This window comes from Lissotriton vulgaris, chromosome 3_1, assembly GCF_964263255.1.
Source record: "Lissotriton vulgaris chromosome 3_1, aLisVul1.2, whole genome shotgun sequence".
Lineage (NCBI taxonomy): Eukaryota > Metazoa > Chordata > Amphibia > Caudata > Salamandridae > Lissotriton > Lissotriton vulgaris.
This window is the reverse complement of record NC_141689.1, coordinates 2,026,231,543-2,026,247,068: the sequence shown is the minus strand read 5'-3', so window position 1 is coordinate 2,026,247,068 and position 15,526 is coordinate 2,026,231,543. Positions and strand designations below refer to the sequence as shown.

The following is a 15,526-nucleotide window of genomic DNA, read 5'->3' as shown; positions in this document are numbered from 1 at the left end:
ATCGACATTGCCCAGCAGTAAGGAACCAAGGCCACGTGTCCGAAAACTGATGCATCACCACCCCTCACAGTAAAGAACCGACACATCACCTCCTCTGACAGTAAGAAACCAATGCATCAGCTCCCCTGGCAGTAAAGAACCGACGCATGACCTTCCATGGGAGTAAGGAACCAATGCATTGTTTTCTTTTCCGCAGCCTCATCTCCACTGCCCCAGTTTTCATCTTTTGATGCATCCCAGGTACTTTGTGCTAAAAATTTACGCATCCAGTTTTCTAAGGACTGAACAAATTGAACCTTTTATGGAAACAATCTTTTTATTTTAAAGGAGAGTCAGAATCATGGAACACAGCTGTTCGCCTACCCCCACTGGCCGGTAGCGTTTTCTTCACTCGTGTATACACAGCTGTGCGCCTACAACCCAGAGGCAGGTAGCATGTTTTGCATTAATTCTTGCGTAATCTGCATTGACATCTCTGACAATAAAATGGACAACACAGTGAGAAACAACCCTCCCCCCACCTCCACCCCCATCCGTACCAGTCACCGCCCCCCCCAAAAAAGAAAAGTGGCAAAAAGGGGACCTGTTCGCCATCCCAATGACACAGCTTATGCAGTTAGTTAGACAGTATTTTGGGGCAAGAGGTGAAGGATTTATAAGAATTTAGGATAGGTGATCTCCCTTAGTTCCTTAGAAAGCAAGTGTAGGAAAGCGGCCCATAACTCTGCATACGTCTCCCCCTTGTGGTCAGCAACCAGGGACAGTCGTTCCATGGCCAAGACCAGCCATCATTTCTGCAGCCATGCATTGAATTCAGGAGCAATCGACGACCCCCAATTCTCAAAAATCACTTGTTGGACTACCAAGAAGGCTAATGCAATTGTTCTGCCCCTCAATGAATGGAGAGGAGATTCAGAGGGTTCAAAAGTCCCAGAAGTGTGTACGCTGGGAATTGAGGAAGAGATGTGTTAAAGGCCTCATCAATATTATCTAGCACCTCAGTCCAGTACCGCCTCAATTTGGGGCAATGCCATAACAGGTTGACTAGAGTCCCAGGCATCCCACATCCCCTCCAGCATAGCTCTGATTTGTTTCTATCCCAACTGTGAATTCGTGCTGGCGTAAAGTACCAGTACGATAACAGCTTGAACACGGATTCCATACCTGTCGTATTATGTGCTGTGTGGTGTGCCCGAAAGTGTACGTCATCCCATGCTTTGTCAGAAAGTGCCCTCTCCAATTCAGCCCCCCACAATAAATGCCCTTTCGTACACCTCCCCACGTTGCAAGGAGCAAGCAATAAGTACAATTTAGAAATGAGTCGGCGATCCCCTGTTTTGCAAACAAGCCCTTTCTCAAACGTCAAAAGCGGACATGATACACCTTCTATACTGGAGGGCTGAGTTACCCAGTGTTCCAGTTGTTGGTAGGGGAATTTGTCAGAGGGATAGAGGTCCTAATGCCAGCATGGTTGGGCAGAGGGGATTAGGCCTTTTGTGTTGAATAGGGAGCCAACCCTTTTGCAGCCCGCCTCCCTCCATCCTTGGAAGATTTCTGAGTCACGCCCTCGAGGAAACTCCGGATTATCAACAATCGGGGTCATTGGTGAGGGAAAGGTGGTCCAAACCCTCTTGACAGCGACTGTATCCCAAACCTTCATGGTTGAAGACGTCACTGGGGAGGAATATAGAGCCCACATCCTATGCTTAAGAGGGAGCCATATTTCTGGCTAGATGTTCACCACAGCCACTGTTTGATCCATGAAGCACCAATGCTTTTCTGAGAGGGGTCGGTTCCATTCGACAATGTATCCGAGGTACGAAGCCTGGAAATAGCGGTGGATCACAGGAAGCCCTGTCCCTCCCTTACTTTTAGGCAGTGCCAGTTGGGTCATCGCTAAGCGAGGTTCCACCCCCCCAAGCAAATCTATTAATTAGCGTCTGCAGTTGACTTAGCGCTTTAGGAGGTGGTGCCATGGGAAGTGTTTGAAAAACATAGAGAATGCGAGGCAGTACCGTCATTTTGATAGCTGCAATCCTACCAAACCATGCCAGCTGGAGTCGGGTCTAATTGTCAAGGGCTTTTGTGGTTTGGTCGAGAAGGGTCATGTAATTTAATGTCACCATTCGAGCTATAGTTGGGGCCAGCCGAATTCCCAGATATGAGATCTCCTGTTGCGTCCATTGAAATGGAAACTGATGTTGTATGTTTTCAACTATATCAGTTGGGATCGAAAGATTAAGTATTTGGTATTTAGTAAAGTGACCTTTAAAGCCTGCACCTCACCAAATCTATTTAATTTGGTGATTAGTGCTGGCAGGTTAGTCTGAGGCTTCATATGCGATAGTATAGCGACATCAGCATATAAGCTGATCTTATGAATGTCCTTTCCAACTTGATTCCTTCTATCTGAGGATCATTCCGCAAGCGTTGCGCGAAAGGCTCCATATACAGAGCAAACAATAGGGGGCGCAGAGGGCACCCCTGCTCGTCCCCCGGGAGATTGGGAAAGTGGTGGAGATGGGTCCATTGACACGGATAAAGGCTCTAGGCTCCCGGTAGATGCATTTGATCCACCCTGTGAGCGTTTCACCAAACCCAAAGTAGCGCAAAGCATCAAATAGATAGGTCCAACTCACCCTATTGAATACCTTCTCAGTGTCTATCGATAAAAACAGAGGTTGTTTGCGTGACCTCTGTACGCTATCCATAAGATGAAAAAAGCGCTCAGTGTTATCCCCCCCTGTCTAGTAGGAATAAAGCCGGCCTGATCTGGGTCAATCAGACCCGCCATCAGTGGGTTTAGAAGTGAAGCCAGGATGCTGGCGAAGATTTTTGCATCGACGTTCAATAATGATATGGGTCGGTAAGATCCATATTCAGTTGGATCTTTGGAAGGTTTTAGGATGATTGAAATGGCTGCCTCTGACTTAGAATCAGTCACCGCGCCTGTCTCCAAAAATGAGTTGAAGAGCTTCATCAAGAAGGTTGCTAACTCTGGGCAGAAAGCCTTGTAAAACAAGGCTGAGAAGCTATCGGGACCGGGGCACTTCCCACCTTGAGGTGTGCGATGGCAGAGATGATTTCTTCTATTCAAATTAGATGGTCTAGCTTTTCGGCTGTAGCTGAGTGTGCATTTCTCCAAATAGGAACTAGGGTCTGGTACCGGGGGATCTTGCCCTGTGTAGAGAGTGTGGCAGAAATCCCGAAAGACTTTCACTGTGTGTGAGTCATCATTGGCCTCCTCCCCCACAGCATTTAATCGCTGCAATCGAAGATGCTGCCATTTTAGCCTGAAGCGTTTGCCACAGTAGTTTGCCACATTTGTCACTACTGAGATAAAATTCATGACACAGATGGAGAAAAGCGTATTCATCCCTATCGAGATCGAGCCGTTTTAGCAATAGCCTCATTTTCTCCAATTAACGCTACACCCTCGTGGCTCCCGTTCGCTTATGATGGCTTCCATCTCCCCTACTTCGCGTTCCAGCTCATGCCCCTTATCTCGGCGGGCCTTGTTCTCTGCCGCTGGACTGCGATAAAGTCACCTCTCATCACAAGTTTCATTGCCTCCTAAACCACTACTAGTGACGCCGTGCCCACATCGTTGATCTCTAGGTATTCTATCCGTCTGGATTTTATAGAGGCCACAGTTTCAGGGGAATGAAGCAGGCTTTCCCTCATGCGCCACCTTGGGGGGCTGTTGGGGCCCTGATTCCCTCGTATTGTAACCAAGATGAGAGCATGGTCAGATAGGAATGTGGGCTCTATGGCAGAGTCCGCTAGATGGGATATTAGGGACTTACCCCCAGATTCATCATGGTCATGTTTTGCGAGTCCTTAATAGCGAATTTGAAGGATTCACTATTAAAGACTCGCAAAACGGGATGCATGTAGAAATCGCACTATTTTATGCGATTTCTACTGCTTCCTTATTTGCGATTTGCTAATTGCTAATCGCAAATAAGGAATGGCTTTCCCATTCATTCCTTTGGGCCTAAAGGCCCATAGGAATGAATGGGGAGTCATTCCTTATTTGCGAATCGCAAATAAGGAAGCAACTTCAAGGGTGCCAGGGTGTCCAAAGGACACTCTGTAGCACCCCTGAAATGGTAATGTACACTGGTGTTGCGCACACACATGTCCAAAGGACATGTGTGTGTGTAACATACAACTTAGAAAAATGCACTAAAGTTTTTGCTATTTACCACGTAGTTAGACTTCGCGGTAAATAGCGGCCCCAGATTGCGAATTCGCAATTTTTAAATGGTTCATGAATTGCATTTAAGGAATCTCAAATTGAGATTCCTTAAATTCAATTAATCACAATTTAGCAATTTCTAGAATTGCGATTTTTGCATTTGGGATGATGAATCCCAAATGCAAAAATAGCGCTCGCAAAGGGCCAGATACTCAGAATCTGACCCTTTGCGAGCCAATTTCAGCTTGATGAATCTACCTGTTAGTGACAAGGAAGTGATCCAACTGTGCGTACGATTTAAGGGCCGCAGAATAATAGGTGTAATCGTTCTCTTCCGGGTGTTGGATACGCCATACATCCAGGAGACCGTTATCTGCAAGCCACCTCAACCCTCCCATAGAGAAAGGCTCCCACTTGGGTCGACCTCTGTGCGGACCGGTCTAACCCCGCATCCGTTACCAAATTAAGATCACCTCCCGCCAGGACCGCTACATCGGGGGATGCCAGCACCTCTACTAGTACTTTAAGAGTAAATGCTATTGCTGTGTGTTAGGAGTGTATATGGAGGCTAGAGTGATATAGGAATGTTTCCCCAGAAAATTCTAATTGCCAATGGACGGCTCTTTAGGCCCAGTATGGTAGCCACCACTTTACCCGGGAAGTCAGCCCTGATCAAAATCGCCACCCCATTTTTCTTGGCTGGACGTAGGACCAAAATTGCAGTGGGAAGCTTCGTATTCGCAATCGCATACTGTCCCTCGAGAGAAGATGCGACTCCTGCAATAGGCAGATGTCACCACCTGAATTTTCTAAAAGGGAGAGAATTTCTGACCTTTTAACTGGGTTGTTCAACCCACTGATGTTAAAGCTTACCACCTTTACAGCTCTACCCATTGTGTGGAATTGGAAAAGATGTGTAATGCAAAGTGTGGTACTTTCTCCCGGCCCCCTCCCGCCCAAGCCAAGTCAGTTGCAGCAATGGGGAACGGGTGGTAGGAACCCTTGTTAGTGGTGCGGAAAACATAAAAAAGAAAAAACAACAACCCCAATAACATTAAACCACCAGCCCCCTAAACAGGGAACACAAAGAAAGACAAAAGTTTGTGAATATTGGGAAATCCCAAGGGGACGTGATGTATTGGTAGACCGTCAAGTCTGAGCTGATCCCGTCACTCATCTGCACGATAGTGTCCAACATCAGGAGTCTACACCATGTCAGGGGTCCCTCTGGCTCCGCCTCAGGTGATCCATCTCGGTAATTGATGAGTAAGTGTTTCAGGGGGTGACCGGGTGGTCCGGTGACTGGGACAGGGAGGTAATTACCGCCTCCCTTTCTCTAGCAATCGTTGCTGGGTCCGGTTTAAGCTTGGAAACTGACTACCCGACCAGCTGCCACTGTGCAGGTTTCTGCAAGAAGATTTCACGAAACCCGTCGGACTGCTTTGTAGTTAAGTTGTCTGTAAGACCCAGCACCTCTTGTGCCTCTTTCAATGAGCGACGTTGCCGTAGTCAATCCTGGTATTTGAAAGTTATCCGGAAGGCATGACCCCAGGAGTAGGAGATACCTTGCTCTCGAAGGTGGGTGGTGATGGCTCAGAATTCTCTCCTCTTGACCAGTGTGGAGGATGCCAAGTCCTGGAATAAAGTAGGTGTATGGCCTTGAAAGCGGATGGGCTGGCTTTTCCGTGCTTTAGGGATTATTTTCACCTTCAACTGAAAATCATGCACACACAGAAGAATGTCCGGCGGTGGGGCCTTGTTCCCTTTCTGTAGTCCTACTCGGTGCACCCTATCCATCTGAATCCCTGTGGAAGTGTCGCCATCCACAACATGTTGAAAGAGGGCCAGGACATAATGCTCCGAGATCATCTTCCTCCGCTTGCCAGGTAACTCCCCGGATCCTTATGTTGTTTCGTCGAGAGCAGTTTTCGAGATCTTCGGCTCGTGCTTGTAAGTCTATGTGCGACTCCTGGAGACGAATCAGTTCATGTTGCATTATGTTATTCTCTTCGTCTCAGCTGGTTTCATGGTCCTCCAAGGTAGCAAAGCGTTCCCCCCACCTATTCTATGGCACGTCTGATCTCCCTCGGATCTGTTGAGAGCTGGCTTTTCATTTTTGGATGTCCTCTTTGAGAGAGGAAAACAGCTCTGTCATGAAGGCCTTGGTGCCGGGTTATCCGCACCGTCAGTCACCTCCATACGGCACTCCTTGCTATGTGCACCGCTTGTAGGGCCACCCGTTCCAGACTGCTTCTTCAGCATCTCTCTTACTGCCCTGTCTTTTTTGGCACGCGCAGCGGCCATTTTAGCGAATGGGACTGGGCAAGATAACGTTGCGTGGTATCCCACTCTCTCTCAACAGAATGCAGTGGCTTCGATGCTTGGCTAAGTGCACTCAATGTCTCTGTGTTCCTCTTAGGTCCTGCAGGTTCTTCTCCGGTCAGCTACCAATGTGTATCCACAGCCCCCTGAAGGCAGAGCGTGCCAATATTGCCTTGCGCCCCCTTTCCCTCCTGTTTTACTGATGCCCCTATGACGAAGTTCCACTGTCGTCAGAAGGTTTGTGGCAAGTGTGGGGTTCAACAATCATTTGGACTTCTGTGTCTCGGCCCTTTTACTCCCTTGCCATAGGTGCTGTGGGCTCAAACAGCGTCAAGTACGCACGTGCCCCAAGGCCTAGAGGCGGGAGAGAGAGAGCGGATGCAGTACAACCATACCGTCCACGCAGACCCTGAGGCAGCAGCCGATGAGCGCTGGAATCCAAAATTCTACCCCAGGCCTCTACTATCCAGGGGCCCACCATCCAGCCCCGGAGCAATCCCAAGGTGCAAAATTGCAGGTGCTCATCCACTCCACCAGCAGCCACACTGATAGTCAACCCTAGTGCCTGCCCCCAGCCAGCTGCAGGGGGGGGGGGTGATAGTTACGGAGCAGAGGAAGGTGCCCTTCAGGGCTGGTAGTTGCTGTCACAGGGGTCCAGGCCCTGACTCATATCCTCCTCAGTCCAGGGGGCCCCTGTCCAGCGCCCCAGCAAACGGTGGGGTACAGGGCTGCAGACTCTCACCCCATGCACCAGCTACCAGTCAATGCACTTTCCCTTCTTCCTGCCCCCACTGAGCCTCGTGGGGGGGGGCAGTGACCACTGATTGATGGAGGGGGACCCCCAGAGTGGGCAGTTGCAGACACCTTGTTCCAGTCCCTCCGTAGGCCTCACGGCACCAAGTGCTTACCTGGTCCGCGCTGAGGTGTGTAGGGCGCGCTCTGGTGACCACCGGCTCAAAGATGGCGGTCGCTCACCTCCAATTATCAGCGTCTGTGCCTCTGAGGCAATGGCGGATCAGCTGTTCAGCACTCAGGCGGTCCTCACCACAGGCACGGTGACTATCGGTCACTGTGCGAACCGCCCAGGATCTCTGTGAGGGCGTTCAACCTCTGGCAGCACCGGGTGCAGGATCCCTGCCACTGCATGCAAAATGGCGTGTGTCGCTCCACTCCCGCTCTGCTTCCTTGCATGGGACGGGGTTTCGTCAGGGTGCACCGAGCCGCTCCTCCAGCCAGGAAGCAAAGCCACCCTGGTCGCGCAGCTGCACCCGCTTACGTCTGCCTGGCGTCCGCTTCGGTCAGCTGAATCCACACACGGGCCGAGGCCGCCCACGAGCTGCACTACAGCACGGCCGACAAGGATCACAGTGTCCCCGCCTCCTCTGCACTGGTCCCGGGAGCAAAGATCTGCAACACTCATGGGTCGAAGTAGCCCCCCTGTCTCCACCAGGCCGAGACCGGGTCTCCCAGCGAGGAGCGAGGGTTGAGATGGGCGAAATTACTAGGCTAATGGTACATCGAAGCCGGAGGGACACGAAGCTGCGTCCTATCCAACTGCCATCTTAGCCACGCCCCCCCAAAAATGCAACCTTTTAAAAGTGATATCTTTGCTTGTGTATGTTGGATTCTTGTTGTGCTGGTCTTGATTTATTTAGATAAATATTGCCTATTTTTCTAAACTGGTGTGGATTTCATTTGTAGTATTTTCTCTGTGTTATTGTGTGCGTTTGTACAAATGCTTTACACATTGCTTCTGAGATAGGTCTGACTTCTAATGCCAAGACACCAAGGATGTGAGCACACGTTATCTTGGGTGTGTGACTCCTTTACCCTGACTATAATAAGGGTCCTTGCCTGGACAGGGTGCCACTCACTACCAACTAGAGATTCCCATTTCTAACAGTCCTTCTCATCCACGATGAATTCTCAGATGCCAATCCCCACCTAATTTTTAGGAGATTATTATGTGCTCATTAATTGTATGTTCAATGGCGTGGTTCAAATTCGTTTTTGTACATAATATGCTAATAATGTTTCACCTTAATGTATATATGCACACATATATCTATTATATCCAGCTCTCACGTGTAGCGAATGTAAATTATACTGCCATTGTTGCTGTTCATCACTTATTGTAAGAAGGTCCTGAGCAAACACTCAATCACCTGCTAATATATAGGATATATTTGTGTTGGTGAAACATCCTTACCGAGAATCAGTGTTGTGTGTACACTAGAATCTGTGTCCATTATGAAACGTTTCTCAAAAGCTAGCAGTAGCATGGTGAAGGCGTCTCTAATTCTGAAAGTGAACTGTTACACTTGCCATTAGTAGTTAAGCACACTTTCAGAAAACAAACTTAGGGTACATTACCTTTCAGATTCTTTAGACCAGGTGCCAGGCAAATAGGTGAAGAACAGGCACTGTGGGTCGAAGGTGCAAGCTGTCTGGCAATATTCAACGCTTGGTGCAAACACTGAAAACAAGTCTCCATCTTGGAAGGATATGTCTTTGTAGAGAGCCGACGTGCAGCCTAGTGTTTAAAGACACACTGTGTCAGTATATATACTGAAACTTTCCTATACATTAGTCACAGATTTAACCTAGCAGACAGTGACAGAGGGCCTGATTCAAATTTTGGCAGTACAACTGTCCTTTTTTTAGGCGACGGAGTCATTTAAAAAATAAGTGACACTTTGACATATGGCGCTGTCATGCTTGATGGAGCCATCTATTGGCCCAGCAGACATTCCAAGCATTGACAGGAACTGCCGACAGGACGACTCCTGCAAATGCATTGTAACTTTGCTGGACGGTTCCATCAAACATGACGGAGCCATACGTCAAAGTTACCATTTTTTTTTATTTTCAAAAAGAAAATTGCAAAGGGAGAAATAATTTGAAATAAAAAACAATGCCCCTTTGCCATGGAAGTTTGCTCCCAATGCGAGGGGGGCACTGTGCACTTTTCAATGGCCCTCACCAGAAGTTTTTGTTTAGCAGTGAAAAATGGCAATATGTCCATTCATCTAATTTATGTAAGCAGACAGACAGCCAAATCTTTGACTGACCATGGTGGAGAAGGAATAGTCACCTCCAATTTCAAACTATGGCCTGCCCTAATCAAAATTGGGTGGTCGGATCATAATGTCGGCGGGGAGGGCACTCCGTTGCGACAGAGTTCCCTCTGCGCCAACATTTAAATTGGGCCCTTGAATGTTTAACAAACATAGTGTTTCAGATGATGTAAATGTATGGGCTCCCTTTTTCCTGACAATCAACACTGACGATGGAACATGCAGAACATTAAACATGAAATGATTAATGTGGCACAGTGCCTACTGGAATTATGATGGCATTTGGTATACAGGGTGCGCTTCATGTAACATCTTTACTTCCCAGATTGCTCTTAAGTACGTTAGCCATTGACAATATTTATTTCCCAGAAAGACAGTGGGTTTTATTTACAAAGGGAATTTGGAGTATTTTAATTGAATTAGTTCAAAAAGCGTCACGAAAATAATGGTATATATTTTTAGAAAACAAGTATGCAAGCCACACCGATGTCTTCATACCTATAAAAGGCACGTTAGCCTGTCCATAAATCAATCGGGAATAGTGGGCAATGGGAAAACTTGTTCCTTTCCATAATAATATGTAGGGGATGATAAAAGAAATTGAAAAATGACCTGATTCACAATATAATGCAGTAGCAACACAAGCCTGCACCCCACCTTGACAACATATGCCTCCTTTCCAGCATGTCATTTGCGACAGTCAGACAGCAATCATTGTGTTTGCCAAAAAGCTTCAAATTTATTGTTCAAGTGCTGAATTTGATTGCCATTTTCCTGACGATTTTTGCATTTCTCTCTCCACCATTTTACCCTCAGCAAGAATTGTAAGGCTTTGTAGTGCATTTTACTATTAAATGCAAATTAATAAATGTCTTTCCTGCACCCTACACAAATCATAAAAGTTAAGGTCATGGTTTGATAGCAAACTCTGACATAGCATAAAGGGGGTCAATAAGACTTTGACTCGCCATAACATGTTAAAGCTGCCATTCCGAGGTGCACTGACCGGTTTGTGATGACAGAGCCTCAGCTGGTTCCAGTGTCAGAATCCTTTGGCTGGTGGTCCCCCCACCCAGGACGACTCTCTTTTGCAGATTGGACGACCTGCCCTATACAAGCGGGCTTTGCAATGTCTATTTTCTTTCTTGGGTCCACCAGAAATGAAGAAACGTACAGGAGTATAAAAACAATCCTCCAGACTCAAAGGGAAATCTAACTGTGCCTTAGGAAGTATAGTTTGATTCTAAAATCCAAAACACTTGCCCTGCACGTGTTCCGCCATTCCAATTGTGAAAATGGGCAGTCAGATGGCAAGAGGGCAGCTGTGAGGTGAGCCTTAGCCACTCCAGTACCTTGGCAGCCTTATTGTGCAATGTTAAATAGCCCCCAAAATGAGTTCAGTTGTTTCTAAGTGAAAGCCAATAGTAATGTGCAGGATACCACTGTGTGTTTACTAGAACTTATCTACAGGCTCAGCTTAATAACATTTCACTAAGTTGATATAACCAAATTTATCTCCCAAATTTGGTATCCATTTACTTATTCAAATAAAACCTATAACTCCAACTTGAAACTTGATGTGTCCAAGATGGTGACCAGATGAGTCACCTCTCTGCAAGTTCCATGCACCCTGTTTTAATGATCATGTCATTGTGTGAACTCCCTCCCGAGATGCAGTAGACACCCCCCATGTGTGATGACTGACAGTTTTCTGTGGTGTGTGTTGCTTTGGGGGACACAGGAGCATCATTGGAGGAGGACAGCCTGTGTGTGCCACTGGGGCCACAGCCTGAAGAGAAGAGTGAAGCCCCAGCCTGGGAACTAGGCCTGCAGCTTGGTGGCACCGTAGTGTTATGGCACGGGAGCTTTGCAAACACCACTTTACCAGAGCAGTGGAATAACACCAACCATGAGCTGAGGTGTCCAAGCAGCGCATTGACTTAATAACAAAGCATGGCTCAGCCTAGAAGATAGGGGACGCAGAGCCGAGTGGCACTGATGGGGCGGAGACTGCACTGCTGTTGCTACCAGATCAGGAATATTTGTGTACTCACATCTGGCAGCAACACATTGGGCACCATGTAACTTTTGTACAATATTGTGGCCACAGCTCTTTCTAGGAATTATTTTTGATCTCAGAGCAAGTGCCACAGCCGATGCAACACTGGAGGTACCATCACACTGTGCCAAAATGTATGCTTGGGGTGATATTGAACAGAAAAAAACATTATTCGAGCACAATACTAGTGATAAGTTTGGGGGAAGACGACACCTCTTGATTCGATTGATTAGCTATATGTGGATTGGAAGGGATCTACCTTAACTTTTTGGGGTTTTTTTGTTGCAGATTTATTGCGCGAACTCAACTCGAAGGTATTAGAGCGCTTTACATGAGCACAGAGCACCAGTTATGTTACACAAGGACACATTTTTTTTATTTTTTATTTGGTAGGTTCAGGGTGATTAAGTGATCTGCCTAGAATCACAGGATATGGAGGCAACCCCGAGGCTCGAACCTTGGTTTCCCAGCTCCAAAGTCAGCAGTCTAGCCGTGAGATCGCATCCTCTACCTTGCTGTGTGAGGACGTTCACAATCCCTGTCAGTTGTGCCTCATAGATAATACTTGTCTGCTTGTAACAGTGGATTTGAGGCCCTGTGTCCTAGGAATGGAGGACGCAGAAGCACCACCTTTCACTAATGGCGTGTGAAATGCACTCCATTAGCATATGGGCAAGTTTGAAAAACACCTTAAGGCCATATTGGATATTAAGTCTACTCTGGGACCCAAGATTGACACTCTGTTATTCGCATGGGCCTATTCAGAGCAGACCATGCAAAGATTAAGGAAAGGGTAGAAAACAATGCACTCCATAATCCAGGCCAGCTGAGACGGACACACAAACCCAACTTAAGCAGCTGCAGAATGAAGTACAATTCCTGAGGAAGATGGCAGGTGATGCAGAGGATTGTTCACGCCGCAATAACATCAGGCTAATCCATCTACCTGAGTTAGTTGAAGGCCCAATCATGGAGCTCTTTTTGGAGGACTGGATGGTGAATACAGTTCTGGAAGGAAAATTCTCCACCTTTATTCCATGTCATGGGCTCATAGGATCCCGGGTACATCACCCCCACCCAGTTTCCCCCCTAGGCCAGTAAAGGCAAGTTCTTTCAACAATTGAGACAGGAACCATATATTGAAGGTATCTGGAACCCAAGAGGGACCTGGACAATGGAAATTAGTTAAGTAATTATCTTCCTGAACTGCACATCAGATGTCCAACACAAAGGAATCCTTTCTTGAAGCAAAGAAGTGACTTTACAATTGGACTTGCGGTATGCCCTCATGTTCCCAGCCCAGGTCAAGCTAATGAAAGGGGAGAGCGCTTCGCTCTTTTCAACATCATTGGAGGCCTGGTCATGGCTGGAGTCCAAGCGGTGGCAGTCGCCTTGACAGCTCAAGGCACAACACGAATGTTAGTCAATCGTCTGAATCAGACACAGTCCTAGCAGATGACTATGTGGCAACTCCACTATGGAACAAACAACCAGAAAGAGAACACTGTTGGTGGCAGAAGTGGAGTAGCACAACAGTATCAGGCCAGAGATTTACAATCGGACTTGGAGGTGCTGGACAGGTCCAAATATTGCACACTTGATGATGTCATCCAGGAATTGCCGGAGGGTTCAGACTTTGTCTCTATGAATGATGAACTTTTTGTTTAAGTGTGCGGTTATATATATCTTTCTGAGAATATTTCAAAAGTTCAAAACGTTGCACAAGACCAGATAGGGGTAAGACATATGAGTCTATCACGGATCAGGAGATGACACTGGAGAAAGGGGATATGGTATGATGCATGTAAGTACATGACAGGGATTTTGGTGTCCGTTAAAATCAGACAGACACTTCATTATACCCAATTGACAGCCCCTGTGCCCAACTATTTACAACAGAATACTTTTTTACGGGGGTGTAACACCCCAAACGTACCTTCCCTAAAGCTACGCTCCTGGCTACAAGCAAGTCGGCAAGTTGTCATTGTCATTACTCATATCCACTTACGGTCACTTAATTCTTGAAGCCAAAGCATTGTTGGGCACACGTGAGATATATATTTGCTTTTAGTGAACTAGAAGGGGCTACACTAGAAATGTTATATTGGAATTTAGTTTGTATTGTTTTCTGCATTTCTGAGAATATTTCAAAAGTTCAAAACGTTGCACAAGACCAGATAGGGGTAAGACATATGAGTCTATCACGGATCAGGAGATGACACTGGAGAAAGGGGATATGGTATGATGCATGTAAGTACATGACAGGGATTTTGGTGTCCGTTAAAATCAGACAGACACTTCATTATACCCAATTGACAGCCCCTGTGCCCAACTATTTACAACAGAATACTTTTTTACGGGGGTGTAACACCCCAAACGTACCTTCCCTAAAGCTACGCTCCTGGCTACAAGCAAGTCGGCAAGTTGTCATTGTCATTACTCATATCCACTTACGGTCACTTAATTCTTGAAGCCAAAGCATTGTTGGGCACACGTGAGATATATATTTGCTTTTAGTGAACTAGAAGGGGCTACACTAGAAATTTTATATTGGAATTTAGTTTGTATTGTTTTCTGCATTTCCAAGTACCTCGTGAATGGTCAAGCCGTGAGCCTGGCCATATCACTGAAGCTAATCAAGGATAATTTATAGGGTTTTGTTTTGTTTCTCTCTGTGAATTGCTGTAGACGAGTTTCTGGGAAACTGCTATCTTTTCCACTCTTGCCCTCTCAGTGACTTCCTCATATTAGTGGCAATGGTTGGATCTCACAGGAATCCACTTTCACTTCAATTAATCCCAAAGGTGACGGTGTCGCTATGTTTTTGAAAGGAGCAGAAACTGACAGCCCAATTACCATGAAACGTGAGCAAAGAGAAATGTTGCTCTTGTGTCCCCAACTGGAACAGAATAGAGCCTTAGAGCATAGAACGAAGTCAGGAGGGCACTGAGGTGATGGTCCAGATTCATTACAAGGAGTTAGAATCACCAACAAAGGTAGAGGGTATTGTTCTACCTCCAAAACCAATTGCAATACTTTAATGCCAGCAGGGGAGCTACGTTCAAATTAACAAGATGTATGGCACAATAGAAAAAGCCTGAGAAAGATTAACAAGCAAGAGAAGTTGATCAATGAAAAAATAGAAACTGCCATCAAAGTGCAAAGACGTCAAAAGGAAAGACTTGCACTTTAGAAACTGATAGAGAGAGAAAGGTAAAACGTAATGCCCAGGAAATGAACTACATTAGTTTTATTAACAGCACAAGCAGTGGGAACGAGGTGATAGCTATTCAAAGTGTCGCACAGCCTAGACCTCATCAATCCGAAAAGGTTTTAGGTAGTTTTATAAATGCATTCTATATTGATGATTAATGTACAATGAAACAGAGAAAGAAGAAATACAGGGTCCTAGATTAATTGACAGAATATCTACTCCGGACAGATATGCCTAGAGGAATTGTCGTGTAGTTCGTACTAATTCATAGGATCTGGCCATTGTTTGGACCACATAAACTAGGAGCTTGGTGTCAAGACTGATTCTGGACATCCCTGCAGGATATGTTGGCCTATAAACCAGCTAGCTCACAGTGCCACGGTAAACCACCCTAACCTACCAGGGAGCGAATGGTTTCTTGGAACCATTAAACACGACAACCCTGTCGCCTGAGGGATCGTTGAAACAGTACAGAACCTTTCGTACAGTCACTTGTGCTCACTTATTCTCAGTAAGGTATACAGAGAATATGCAGTGGGGTGTTTTCAATATATTTATTGAACCAAAGTTATTCTCTATAGAAATGTAAGTATCAAGACTTGTGCCAATCGGGCAATCATTCTACCAATGCAGTAGTTATGCTTGTTAGCGGT

At 46.4% G+C, this 15,526-nt stretch overlaps 1 protein-coding gene across 1 annotated transcript in view; it reads right to left on the bottom strand.

Annotated features, from left to right (window-relative positions):
- Positions 1-15,526, bottom strand: part of LOC147728762 (plasma kallikrein-like) — a 507,358-nt gene that overhangs the window by 469,140 nt on the left and 22,692 nt on the right. Inside the window, exon 3 of the mRNA XM_086962552.1 lies at positions 8,897-9,056. Coding sequence (XP_086818678.1) covers positions 8,897-9,056 — 160 coding nt within the window. The remainder of the gene's footprint in view (positions 1-8,896; positions 9,057-15,526) is intronic.